General features: G+C 44.2%; 1 protein-coding gene across 6 annotated transcripts in view; it reads right to left on the reverse strand.

Annotated features, from left to right (window-relative positions):
* The window catches only part of TMEM266 (transmembrane protein 266), a 93,591-nt gene that overhangs the window by 12,140 nt on the left and 67,763 nt on the right, over positions 1-13,688 (reverse strand). For all 6 annotated transcript variants that reach the window (XM_032699631.1, XM_032699629.1, XM_032699630.1 and 3 more), the window contains one exon: positions 5,357-5,543. In XM_032699631.1, coding sequence (XP_032555522.1) covers positions 5,357-5,543 — 187 coding nt within the window. The remainder of the gene's footprint in view (positions 1-5,356; positions 5,544-13,688) is intronic.

Here is a 13,688-nt window from a genome sequence, read left to right on the forward strand (position 1 = left end):
GTTCCAATACTTTAGAAAATGAGCTGGTGGAACTGCTCTAATGGTGGAGGAGGGCAGAACACATCCCTGCTGTCACATGGAGCACCATCTGCTTATGAAAGGGGCTGCACGCTTGGACAGTGGAAAACATTCCAGTTCTGTGTTCCTTTACCTGTCAGCAATGTCTTCACACCTCTTCACATTAATGATGAGAGACAACTCCAGCCTCACATGCGTGACTGTGCACTCACCACTTCTGGAAGTGAGGAGTTTCTACTCCACCCATTTGGTGAATATGGAATGCAAGAGCCAAACTTCACTAACTGCACACACATTTATGGAAGTGTTGCTTAAGGTTTACTTCCTTTGATTCCTGCCTGGATGCTCAGTGCACAGAGAACCACAAAGCCTGAAAGAGGCACCTAGAGAGAAGCCAAATTGAAGGGGAGTGCACTTAGGATACAACCATTTCCAGGACTAGGCTTCAAAGTAGATACATTTCAACATTTGAAAATAACCATAAACTATTTTTTATCTATTGTTTTGCACTAGCAGGACTCTCTCAGAGCACTAACAGATGATCACCAAAGAAACTGGCTTAGAGTTTAAAAGCATCCAACCAGCTCAGACTGCCCTGCAAGGAACAACAATCCTGACAAAAAAAGTGCCCTGCTTTGCCTTCTCAAACAGCTTATGAATAATCTTAGGAGAAGCCCTCTGAAGCTCCAGAATTTTTCACGCTCCCCTCCCAGTATCCTACTTTCTTCACTTACAAAACATGGGTATCTACAGGGAGAGCAAGCTTTACTTTTCTCTAAAGCATGATCATAAATTGCAGCAGTCCCCCAAAGCAAAAGACTTAGTGCTAACCCCATAAAAATGGAAATTTGACTCAGAACAGTTAAAATAAGCTTTTGGCGATGTGAAGTCCCAGTTCTTGCTCAAAGGAATAGAAGGGTGGCATATTAATCTTACACTATGGCAGTACTGTAGAATTTCAAAAACTGAAATGATATATGCAGGAAAATGAGGAATTTCCACTAGGGACTCTAATTCATATATTATGGGAGAGATTAAAGAATAATAAATTTTGGAAGGAAGTATTAATGGCTAGATGGGGCACTGTGAACCTGGCATTCCCTGAAGCCTGGAACTTTGTATACCAAACACTAAAAATGATTTGTGCAGGACCAGAAAACATTAGCTGTTATTCTGACCATGACCAGTTACATACTGTATGAGGTAAGAAGTCCTTTATAATTTAGAACTTCCTTTATAATTTAGAGATTAATAGATAGGATAATATTTGCCATTATGTCAAATGGCAACCATGTCTGGGAAGAAGAAAGGAGCACTTAGGATACTTCCCCTGCTCTTAGAGAAAGGCTGACCACAATGAAAATCATTAGTGATGCATTCACATGCAGCAGCTCTCAGCCCAAGCTCTTCACAAACAGAGGGAGGGAAGGTAAAGTGCTCACAGTGCAGCAAATGTCAGAGCTCTGCCCTGGGTCTGCAGCTCCTCAAGCCCTGCCCTTCTCTTGGGTCTGTCATCCTTCCTGGTGTTGATACTGGTACCTTTTGACTTGCAGGCTTGAAGCCTGTGTTTCAGCCTTCACCTTTGTCTGCTCTGGAGATCAAGTTTTTGGCAAGAGAAATAAAATGTCAATTCGAAGCAAGTTAAAGGTGAAAAAAATTCCTGCTTCTTAACCAAATTAATTAGGAAATACCATATATCCATATATTGTCCGCAGAGTTATTCCTACTATGTCAGGAGGTCTCTTGTGAACTGCTGTGGGGAGACAGAAGCGTGTGAGGCAGCGCCCAGCTCACTGTTCACAGCATTAGCACAGAGACATCTTGCAGCTGTATGGCCTCAAGACGTGATCCTTCAAAAGGAGGCATGAAATGTTTGCTGGGGAGTTATGGGAGGGCCCACTGTCCATCTGACCAGAGCTCTTGCTTCTCCTGGCCTTGTACCTGCAATTAGGGCACTTTAGAGTAAGAGATCTGCAGAAGGAAAGGCAAGGTGAAAACAGACACTGAAAGTTCCCAAATCAGCCAGAACAGCTCTCCTGGTGCAGGTCACAGTGTGTGTCTCTGCACAAATTCCCTGAGGTGCTACATGTACCACGTGATATTGGGGTAACCTGACTTACTTTACTGAATGCTGTCATAAATGGTTGCACAAAATCCAGTGTAAATACCAGAGTACAAGCTACAGCTGCCCCTGAGGAGCTTTAACTTATGCACTATCCCATAAAACTTCCAGGTAGGGAAATGTGTAAAAGGTCTCAATGCTTTCTTACTCCATAAGCCTCGGTGGTGAGGTATTCTGCACTGAATGTTTCCATTGTTCCATATAGATGGCGGAAATAAGATTAGCTTGAGATGGAATATCCCATCTTCTCATGCAGCATGTTCTCTAGCCAACTTAAGCTTGCTGCTTTGGCAGCATTCAGTGCTCTCAGAAGACAGTGATTTTTTGAAGGCTGACAAAGTTATGTTTGGCAAAAACACATGCATTCCATTCCCTCCCCTAGCCTCAGGTGTTATATGTAGGGCTAATGTTCTGCCAGAGCATAAAAGAACAGCACATCAGAGCCTGTTCTGCCAAACAGCTGAATCGTGGCTTTGAACTGTTGCTTTTCTTTTGACAGTATTAGTGACTTGGTCCCTTATTTCTCCTCTAACTAATCAGTGCAACAGGCAACTGCAGATATGTTTCAAAGCTCACAAGTGCCATGTGGCACACAGGATGATTAACTGCAGCCATCACTCTGGATTCTTTTAAGGAGGAAGAACACAGCTTCGAGAAAATGGATGCAAAGCAATCCCTAATGTGGTCTGACACAGAGGGTAACTTGCAAAACATAACACTTGACCCAAAAGTCAGGAGTTAAAACATTGGTGGCTGAAGTCCCAGGACAGCAAGTGGTGTGGAAAGCCCTGAAGACAGCACAGCCAGTGTAACTGCAGCACGGGAGAATGGGAGGGTACAGGAACTGCCTGGATGGTCTGTGCTCTGCAAAGCCACGTCTCAGAGTACTGCACGTGCCTCAGCAGGGGGGAGATGGAAGATCCTACACCAGCTGGATATCCCCTTCCCACAGAGTGCACACAGAGGCACCTTCTGCCAAAGCCATGCCCTTCTTCCATCCCACACACCACTGGCACCTTTGGCTAATACATGGTCAGAATGGCCATGGTGAAGAAGATACTGGTAGCAAAGTGATGATGGTGAAAGCTGCTGTAGCAACTGCCAGAATATTACTGGGAGTAAAAGCTGGTGCTGGGAGAGCAAGCCCCAGCTGAGGTGGGGAGGGAGAAGAATGAGGCAGGACCGGCTCATGATCCTTCCTCCCCAGAGGTAACTGCCTTCTCAAGCTGTGAGGTGAGGTTTCAAAGTTACACAGAAGCACTGCTAGTGCAGGATTCAGAGCCTTGGTAGCTCACTACTTCTTTCTTTGCAAAGCAGTCCAGGAAATTACATGCAAAATCCTCTATCTCAATTGCCTGTTACCTGGATTATGAACTAAAGCACTGAATGCTACTGCTGAGTGTGTGGTTTCTTATGTAGAACTGGGCCCCTTCTCAGCAGCTCAGTGTGATTGGCAGAGACCACAGACTGCTGTCCCTTGCTAGAGGAACACAGGGAAACTTTTTCTGTCCAACTCCTGCCTCATTCAACATAAACCCATTAAAACTGATAAAACAGAGTCACCCTAATTTAGGTTGCAATAAGACAAACACCCAATGCATCTACAAAGACCTTCTATGTAATATATGATACAACACACCAGATAAATTTCCTCTGGTACTTTTAGATGATTTCTGGGAATCAGAAATTAATTCTGCCTACTCAGTATAAATATAACCCAAACATAACATAACTGCACCTCACCCAATCTATAAAGTAATGCATGTTTTTTTATTTGCTGAATATCTTTTTTCAGTGAAAAGTATGAGTCTCTCTCATCAAGCAACCTAACTAAATGCAGAAATCAATCTTGAAGATCGTGTGTCTACTTTGTTGCAAGTGTGGGCAGAATTTTACAGGGAGACACAAATAATGAGTAACCATGTTAATTTGGACTATGGAATGAATACCTTGGACAGAAGAATTTTTAGATGATCTCCACAGCACTAAAATTTCAGCAAGCCTCCTTACAATGTGAGCAACACTTCATTTCCAAATGTAACCCTCAAGGAACACATACATAAATTATAATATATCCACTGGGAAAACCTCTGAAATACTACAAAAAAGGGGGAAATGCATTTTAGGGGGCAGTCTGCTCAACTGTCTGCTTTTAAATACAATTTCATATCAGGAATAATTAATGGCTTCACTGTGGTTAGTACTTAGATATTATAAAGAGAAAAAACCAAAACAATTTCTACATGCTTTCATTACTCTGTAGAGAAAGGCAAGGATGATAATTTGAAAATGTCTGGTGTGCTTTTTCTCTTACAGATTTTGATTGAAGTATCTGTGCCTTGAATTTTAAGGAGTTTGACCGATGTAAAGATAACATTCAAACCTCTAATTCCAACATATTCACATACTGCTCATCTACCAAGATAATCAAGCTAAGATGTCCAAGGAAGACTAACATACCACTAAGGTAAACAGTCTTGTCTCCTCTGGAATATTACATTAAATGTTACCGAAAGCAGGACACATTCTGCACTCCATTGTAAGGGCTGCAGGATCACAGGAAAAAGAGCTATGTCTTGTGCAGAAAAAACTTCAGGTCTAATACTTATACAATAAAAACTGATCCAAGTAAATATAACTCTTGGTATTTCCCTGAACCACACATCTACAGACAGCAGAGTGCTCCTCACCACAGCCACACAGCACTCAGACATGAGATGCCTGCGCTGCGCATCCCTCCTTTCCTGGCACCAGAGCTGCCTGTCCAACACTGGCAATTTTAAGCAGCCTGGTGAGAGCACGGCCTCCAGGCAAGGCAAGCCCCACAGCTTGGGTCCTCTCCAAACCACAGAAATGCAAGTGGCCAAAGACCAAAACTGTTTTTCAATGTTCTTCTCAATTTCCCTGCTTTTACCTCTGAGTGATTATCCTTTGGCCAATTCTCATTTGGCTGCCGCTTCTTTAGGGTTTGATGGATCTAATCATGAGGACACCGGGAAGGTACATCATAGTCATTTTCTTCCCAAGGCATTTCTTTGGCTCTGTTTAGAACCTGCTCACAAATACAACAACAGCTCCTGCCACTGTGGAGCAGATGCGGCCTCTTTGTAAGAATGGGAAACTGCAGTTCGCAGGGAAGAAATCAATTCCCCGCCCCAGTGGAGGTGTTTGGAGGGTTCAGTAACTCCCTGTAAGGGCTCAGCTTGCAGCACTCACCTCGGGGAGGTCGCAGCTCCGTGATGTTCTCGGTGGCTTCGTCGTCCGAATCGTCCGTCGCCACCACCTTGTACCTCTTGCTGCTCTGTTTGTTCAGGATGTGTGGGACCTGCAGCGCGGCCTCTCTCTCTGCAGCGAGGTCCAGATCCTGCTGAGCAAGGTGGGCCCTCAGCTGCCTGATTTCAAACTAGAGCAAAAAACAACACCACATTCTGATGTCATATGAGCATGGCCAGAAGTTTACATTCTACAGTTGGGGACCTATTACTCATTTGATCACTAAACCACTACAGTCTGGTGAAACAGATACAGTGTGGTTGAGCCAGGACACGAGTCCAGGTTGCTGGTGCTCCCCCAGAGCCCATGGGAGTGGGACCACTGCTCACACAATCGAAAGGTAAGGACTGTCTCATGCTGGTCTTCTATTTTGTACAGCTACCTCCTGAAGATAAGATTTTGGCCAATTTCTAACAAATCTAACTGCTAAATCAAACGTAACCTTTATACAAAAAGACCACTCTTAACAGGCATTTAGAGATTTAGGTTCATGACAAATACCCCTAACACACTAGACTTCGTAATGAGGGTTTCAGTGGAGGGGAGGTTCTCTGAGCAGCACCTGGAACAGTCCTCTCTCACTAACTGGGCAGTCCTCTTCTGTCTTGAAATCTTCTGTACTCAACAGTGTGCAGGAAACCCTGGGGAAGGTTACCACTTTTCTGGCCACTCCTCTCACATATGTGAGCCATGGCAGTTAAAACACTTTCTGCAACCAGAATGGGATTTGCCTCACGACTGGTGTTATAAAGCAGACACCTGACAAAAAGACAGAAGCTACCAGGTACCATCTGATTGATGGACACAGCACATTTCTCTTGTATTTGACAACCACACATCTTCCACCAGGCAAAAAGAAAAACAATTTTTCTGGAGAGGCTGCAGAGACCCTTTAAACCTTTATGTAAGCACTGTAAAATCCCCGCTGCCATGCAGCACAGCTATGGGGATGCAAGGCAGAGTTTCTCTTTTCTAAACTCTTTTTAAGATCGGCAGTACAGCAGTGATCAAATCATGTGTAATTATAGCGAGTCTGAGAGGGAAAAGCAAATGAGGCAAGTAATAGGCTCAGGCATTCAAAATCCAGCATTGCTGGGCCTCCCCTAGTTCAGGGCCTGAGGATCCTTTACCGAGCACGATGCTGTGTCGAGCCTCACTGCACCTGCCACTGCACATTCACAGCACAGATGGGATTAGCACCTCCACGCCTGAAAACTGGTATGCAACAGCATGTAGGCTAAATGAACCCGCTTCTGGCTCTCCCCTCTCAGATGCTGACTCAAATCTACTCTGCTGTCAGATTTTGGAACCCATCAGCAGACCCAGCCTGTTCCACCGCGGTCAGACAGGGCACAAACACCAGACACGCTGCAGAGCACCAGTAGCTCCTCCAAGCTGTGTAAGCAACTGCAGGGGAAACAAGACAGAGTTTCCACAGATTTTGGAAAGAAAAAAGGATTCCAGTTTGCCACACCTGGAGACTATCTGCTTTCCAGAGCATACAGGAAGAAACTACAACTGGAAGGCCCACTGCAGGACACAAATCTAGAAAGCAAAGGGGCAGTTCAAACTTTCCAGGTCACATTCAAACCACCACAGGGATCTAACAAAGCACACAGCTTTTCCTCCATCTTTAAATCTCTGGACAGAGGCCTGGCAGCTGCAAACAGCTGGCTGCATGGAATGCTCATTGCTCTTAACCAAAGTTCTGCAGTGGTAGTCAGGAGTCAGGTGGAATCAGCAAATGTCAAAACACAGCCCTGCCCCTTGATTTCCTGCTGGTGGGTTTGTGTTAACCTATTAGCTAGGAGGAATTAGCAAACTGGTACTGCTAACTCTGTTGCCAGCCAGCACAAAGCTCCCTGAGGATTAAGGTGCTTGTGCCATACCCAGAAGTGCCAGTATGGACATAGGGAATTTCAGGTTTCATCCTTGACTTGAAAAAAAAAAAAAGGAATGACAAAAGAGCTTACATTCCACCTTTGAAGGGAAAAAGATACCCCTTCAGACACTCCTTGGGTTTAATGGAAATAATGCACTTAAACATGAGAAGCAAAAAACACATCTGGAGATTTTTTCTTTATGCTGCCTAGCTCAAACCAAAACGCAGTAAGAATTAGGGATAATTTCTGTTTTTCTACATTTCATGCTTCATCCTTCAAAAACATTCCTGTGTGTCAGAAAAAGAAATATTGCTACTAAAATGCTTAATTCTGCCCTAGAAGCAGGATACGATTTCCTATTTTCATGGAACACAAAAAAATTGGCAGGTAATTTTTAACACCAATGGATAGAACTAGCCAGGAGTCAGCTCAATAACTATTTCTGCATCCCACCCAATTTAAGGAGCTTAAGCATTTACAAAGATTGGCTGAAGACGGTAACAATCAAAAGCCTGGAGGGCATCACTGCGTTATGGAGATGTGGAAGGGAACCACCTCAGGTGATCTTTCCTGCTACTGGGAGCCTATAGCAGGAACGGGGGAGAGAGCACACTCCTCCTGCCCACCCCCATGTCCCAGTGGATAAAGCCAGCGTTTCCAAATATCTACAGGTTATTTCCAGTCCTTAAACTCTCCGTGCCGGGTGCCCAGGCAGTTTTTATGAGCGGTTTTATTGTTGATCGCGGCTCTGTTCCACCTCCCGCCGTGAGGGGCCCGCGCGAGGCCGCGGGACGGGCTCTGCTGCCCCCTGCCGGGGGCGGCGGGAACTGCACGGGCCTGAGGGAGCCATGGCAGCCGGCAGGGACACCGCGGGGACAGGGACACCGCGGGGACAGGGACACCGCGGGGACAGGGACACCGCGGGGACAGGGACACCGCGGGGCCTGAGGGAGCCATGGCAGCCGGCACGGACACCGTGGGGACAGGGACACCGCAGGGACAGGGACACCGCCCCGGTAGGGGACATCACAGTGACAGGGACGCCACAGTGACAGGGACATCACCCTGGCAGGGACATCGCAGTGACAGGGACACCGGGACTGGGCACTAATGGCCCCCTGACAGGGACACTGCCCCGACAGGGACACCACACTGACAGGGACACAGTGACAGGGACACTGGGACCGGGCACCAATAGCACCCTGACAGAGACATCACAGTGACAGGGACACCAGGACCGGGCACTGATGACACCCTGACAGTGATACTGAGACCAGGCACTAATGCCACACTGTCAGTGACACTGGAAACTGGGGACTAACGTCACCCTGTCAGTCACACTGGGACTGGGCACTGATGTCACACCATCAGTGACACTGGGACCCAGCCTGGAAAATGTGCCACTACTGTAACACTGCCACAGACATTGGAACCTGGGCTGGATACCTTGGCACTAATGTCACACTCTGTCACAGACACTGGGACCTGGGCCTTGGCTCACGCACTGCTGAGGGTGAGAGGTGCATGCAGCACTTGCAACTTTTTAGTTGGTCTGTGATCCCTCTATTCTTGAGCTGCAAACACAACCCACGTGCTTGTCTCATTTTCAGCTTTTAACACTGAGCTCTTTCAGCTGGTCTCAAATCCAGAACTGAACAGGAGACTGTCAAAAGCAGATAGGAGGATCAAATTCCTGGGCACAATAAAGCAGCCCAGTGCTCCGGACTTTGGCATCAAGTGCAAGATAACAGCACACAGATGTTCCAAGGTAACAGCAGAGACTGATGTTGCCTACAAACCCACGCAGCTGCAGCTGGTTAACACAGGCTCTCCCTTCCACTTTTCCATTACCTCAGATGCTGAGCTTCCAGATCTCCCATTTGTGTTTGCCCTGAAGTCTATGTGGTCATTAAAACAGTGGAAAGCTGGAATTAAATAGTTGTGTGTGTAACTGTCATTTTTTATATTGACAGAGAAGAGGGTATTCATTGCACAATGGTGGTGTCTCACTCCCACACTGACCGTTCCTCCTGCAAAATGCTCCATACAACATGTTGCACAGAGATACAGAACCCTCCTGCTTCTACAAACCAAAGCTCTTGCCTGTTCAAAAAAGGACTCTATGGGATAGAAAATCACCATTTACCACAAAGACTGATTTAATAAAATGAAAGGACATTCAATAAAGTTAAACAAAGACCAGATTTTTGTTCATAAAAGGCACAGATCTACTTAGGATATCAGTTCTATGTTAATTGTTTCTTGACAGTTATCCCAAGATCTTGCAGAAGTTGGAATACAGTTTTAGCCACTAAAACCAAACCCCTACAAACAAAGGTTAAATCTAAGGGGGTGTTTCTTATGGGTGAAACGCAACGAGAGGCTGAATGAGCAAATTAGGTTGGAGGTGTTTATATCCATTGAACATTAGATTGAACACTGACCTCAGGCAGTTCTAATGCGTAAAAGAGCTAATGAGATTGCTCTGACTGCATGTCAGGCAGTCCAGGGCAGCTTAAATCAATCATTAAAAGGTATAAAATATAACAGCCTTTTTAAGTAAAAAATTCTGGGCCAAGTTAAACACATGAAATTTCTTTTTGCAGTAGGAGCTGATGTAGCTCTCTGAGTGTACACCTGGGCCCCTCCAACACCGAGTCCTGCAGGAGAGCTGGACTGAGGAGACCGTGGTTCCTCTTTTCAGGTGGATAGACTATCCCACCCTCAGCCTGTAAGGCAGGATGCATTTTATGCATATCATGAGGGGACAAAAAAAAAGGGAAAAAAGGCATATAAACATATATACATGCTTTGATACCAGTTCTGTGTAAGAACCTTGTAAATCTCAGAGAGAGCCAGTGAGCAAAAAATGCTGTTGTGTGGAAGATACTTTGTTGTGATGAAGGAGACTAAGGTAAACCAACTCCTGACTCCTGATAATTACAAACAGAGCTCTGGCCCACTTGAGGCTGCTACTGACACTATTTATCAGGACACCTGTGACACTCATCATCTTTAATTACATATACTTCAGTCGGTATTTCTCAGTAAGTTCCAACATACTTTGCAATGGAAAAAATATATTTGAAGACTTCATAGAATCACAGCTGAAATGGACCCGTGAGGGTCATCTAGTCCAACACCCCGCTTAAAGCCAGTCCATTTAGCTCAGGTTGCTAAAAGCCCGTCCTCTCAAACTTTGACTATCTCCAAGGCTGTATGGATGTGGCACAACCTCCCTGGCAATCTGCTCCAGTGCTTGACCGTTCTCATAGGGAAAATGTTGTTATATTTAACAGGAATTTTGCACATTCCATGCTTGTGTACAGTCACTGTGCACCTCTGAGAACTGCCTGGGTACACCCTGCCAGGAGGGAGCTGAGGACAGCAATAAAGGTGTAATACACGTGGCTAATGTGCAAATACACTTATTACCAAGAAAAAGGGAGAAACAGACTGTCTCATAGGAGAGTGAGTAACCAGACTGACAGACATGAACAGGAAGTTCATCAATGGTAAATTTACTGCACCATTTTCAAAATCTGCTCTATGTCATTTTGTAGCACAAATCCGGCAATATTTTGTCAGGAAACAAACCAGAAAGAATGATGGGCACTCCTGTGCACTTCCTCACCCCAATAATGCATTAGTGATTATTTCTAAGCAGGTAAATTGACAGACCTACCCAGAGCTCTAGATAACATCTCAGTTTACATACCTGGTTTTATAAAGTGTGCCACCCATCCTATCTGATATTTCACAGCACGCATGAAAGACTCAGAAAGGGACTTAGCAGTGAATCATATAGTACTTCCCTTTAATGGTCTAGCAACAGAGTATGATTGACATAGTTTCAGAGAGATCAATGAACATTTTAGCCAGAAGCTTACTTGTGTCTAATGCAGGAGCAATAACTTTGCTCAATTCTATTAGTGCTGTCTGTACAGAATGCCCTGCCCTAAAACTCATCTGCCACTGGGATACAATCCAATGTTTATTTCCATTAGTTTAGCCATTGTTGGTAACAATAAAAATCAGGAGACAGTTGCAAACTAATGATTTACGGGCAGAATGAAACACGGGATGACCTTGGCTGCCTTCCATCCACCAAGAAAATGACTGGTAGTTAGAAATAAATTAAAATTATTGCAAAAGGATAACATAAGTTATTTCTCCGATAGGTAATTTTACCAGCTAAATAGCCCTGTCATTAAACTAGCAGCTGTTGTACAAATTATATTCCAAGATAAAAAAAGAAATTACAGCTTCCATGGTTGTTGCAGCTTTAAGAATGATGAAAAACCCAATTCTATAGGAGTCGACAGAAAAGGATCTCTTGTGATAAGGCTGAACACAGAGTCTTGGCTGGACTGTGCTCAGCTGAATTACTCTTAGGAAAGTTAAGCAGAAAAGATCAAGTAAGTAGATCTATTATCAGAAATGAAATTCCTTTACAGGTGATTCCAGAGGAAAAAACCAATCTTCCCTGACTAGGATTTGTAGTTTCTCATATTTTGTGATGTCCTGTAGAGCTTTTCAGTATTTTTTGTCTTGACTGCCCTCATGCTCCACTCCTGTTTAATGACCTCTTTTTTGGCCAATGGAGAATAAATAAAACAGCAATCTATTCAAACAGTTGCAGTGGGGTACTACAGAGAACAAAGTGGTGGTCCGTGCAACTATGATTTATAAAATATATTCTGGTTTTCAGATGTATGGCCAGCCAAAAATCCACATCTGGAAAGAGTTTTCACATTTGCAAAAGTACATCTCCAATGTCAGTCAGGAATGGAAATGTACTTATAGTTGTGATACCCTGTCACTGGTCAAAACATACAACTGACAAAAGAAATTCAAAAAGATGAGGGGAGGTTGCATCTTTCCTGCTTTTTCCACGAACAAGCAATCCTTTAAAAAGGTCAGGAAAGATGATCAAACGAAAAAGCAAAAACCTGGCAGAATTTTAGACATTAAATACCATTAGGAGCCATTTCTCCCATCAGATGCTGTACACAATGTTAATGTGAATATTATAATGCTGACAACTTGTTCTTGACTGAATTATGAAGCTAATAATTCACAAATAAAGGATGCAGCACTTGTGTCAATGTCTACTGTTGCTAACTGAAGTGAATCAGTACATTTACCTGATATTATACAGCTGAGGCATTTGTTTGGCAGCAAGTCAGGCCAGAAAGACGGATTAGCATGCTGTTATTTTTCTATACACCATATTTTTCCATAGCTGATGACACTTGAAAGCTACAAGAGAACCTGCCCTGTTTTCTCAGATTTACTCCTCTCCCAGTGCAGTATTTCTTTGTGTTTGGTGCACAGGTTGCTGTAACCCTCAGAGCTCAGATTAGGGCTACTCTGCTCAGACATTTGGCAAGCCAGGCTCAGAATGGAGAGCAGCAAGGGCAGCTCCTGAACCTCACCTGGGATAATGAGCCCACCTCTACTCCAAGACTGTGAAATAATAACACCACAAATTGTTTAGAGAGTGTTGTCTGGCTGTATAACACAGTTCCTAAAAATTAATGTTTTAAAATTTATGATTGTAAAGAACTTCAGTATGGTCTGACAGACAAATTACTGTACTGGGACTCAAGAAATCACTGATTTGCTTAACATGTTTGGCCACAGGATAATCTCTCCCCTTTAAAATGGGGTATATACCATTTACCTGGTAATTTCACAATTAGACTCAACCCTGAATCACTAAATATCATTGTGCAAAGGTGTCAAGAAGAGAACTGCAGTTTTGCCACTGAAGACACTTACACAGTTGGAAGTAACTAATTTTTGGCAATTTTGTCAAGTCTAAGGTTTAGAAATTCGTTATGCTTAATGTGAGAGACTCAAAAATGATACACTGTCAACAGGTCTTCCTAATTTTTCACACAGACAGGGCAACTCACCACCACACCAAGAGTTCATTGCAGAATCTTAGGCTGAGATCCAGGAGACCTCGAACTAAATCTAAAAAGACAGTTGGGGACCTGAATACTGATTGACAAGTTTGACAAGAACTTTAGGGTTCCTCTGGAAAAGATGGGCACCCTAATCTCTGCTTCAGATTATGCCCCTTTTGGGGCAGTTGGTCTGTTCTGGAACAAGCTGCTTCTCCTGTCTGCACAAGCCCTTCAGCTTTTTGACTGCCTGAGCCGTTCAGACTTACAGGTCTCCCCATTTTGTATTTGAAAGGTACCTACCACAAGCCAGGCGTGGGAGTTGAAGCTAGAAATCTCCAGGATTTATTTGAACATCTATCTCATAGTTACCCTTACAACTGAAACAAGAAGTAAATCCTCTGGGGGCTCACTGTGTTGTGGTTTGATGGTCACCTGAACACTTGCTTATCCTGAGCCTCAACACCCATCCCTGGCTCC

This window comes from Chiroxiphia lanceolata, chromosome 12 (genome assembly GCF_009829145.1).
Source record: "Chiroxiphia lanceolata isolate bChiLan1 chromosome 12, bChiLan1.pri, whole genome shotgun sequence".
Classification (NCBI taxonomy): Eukaryota; Metazoa; Chordata; class Aves; order Passeriformes; family Pipridae; genus Chiroxiphia; species Chiroxiphia lanceolata.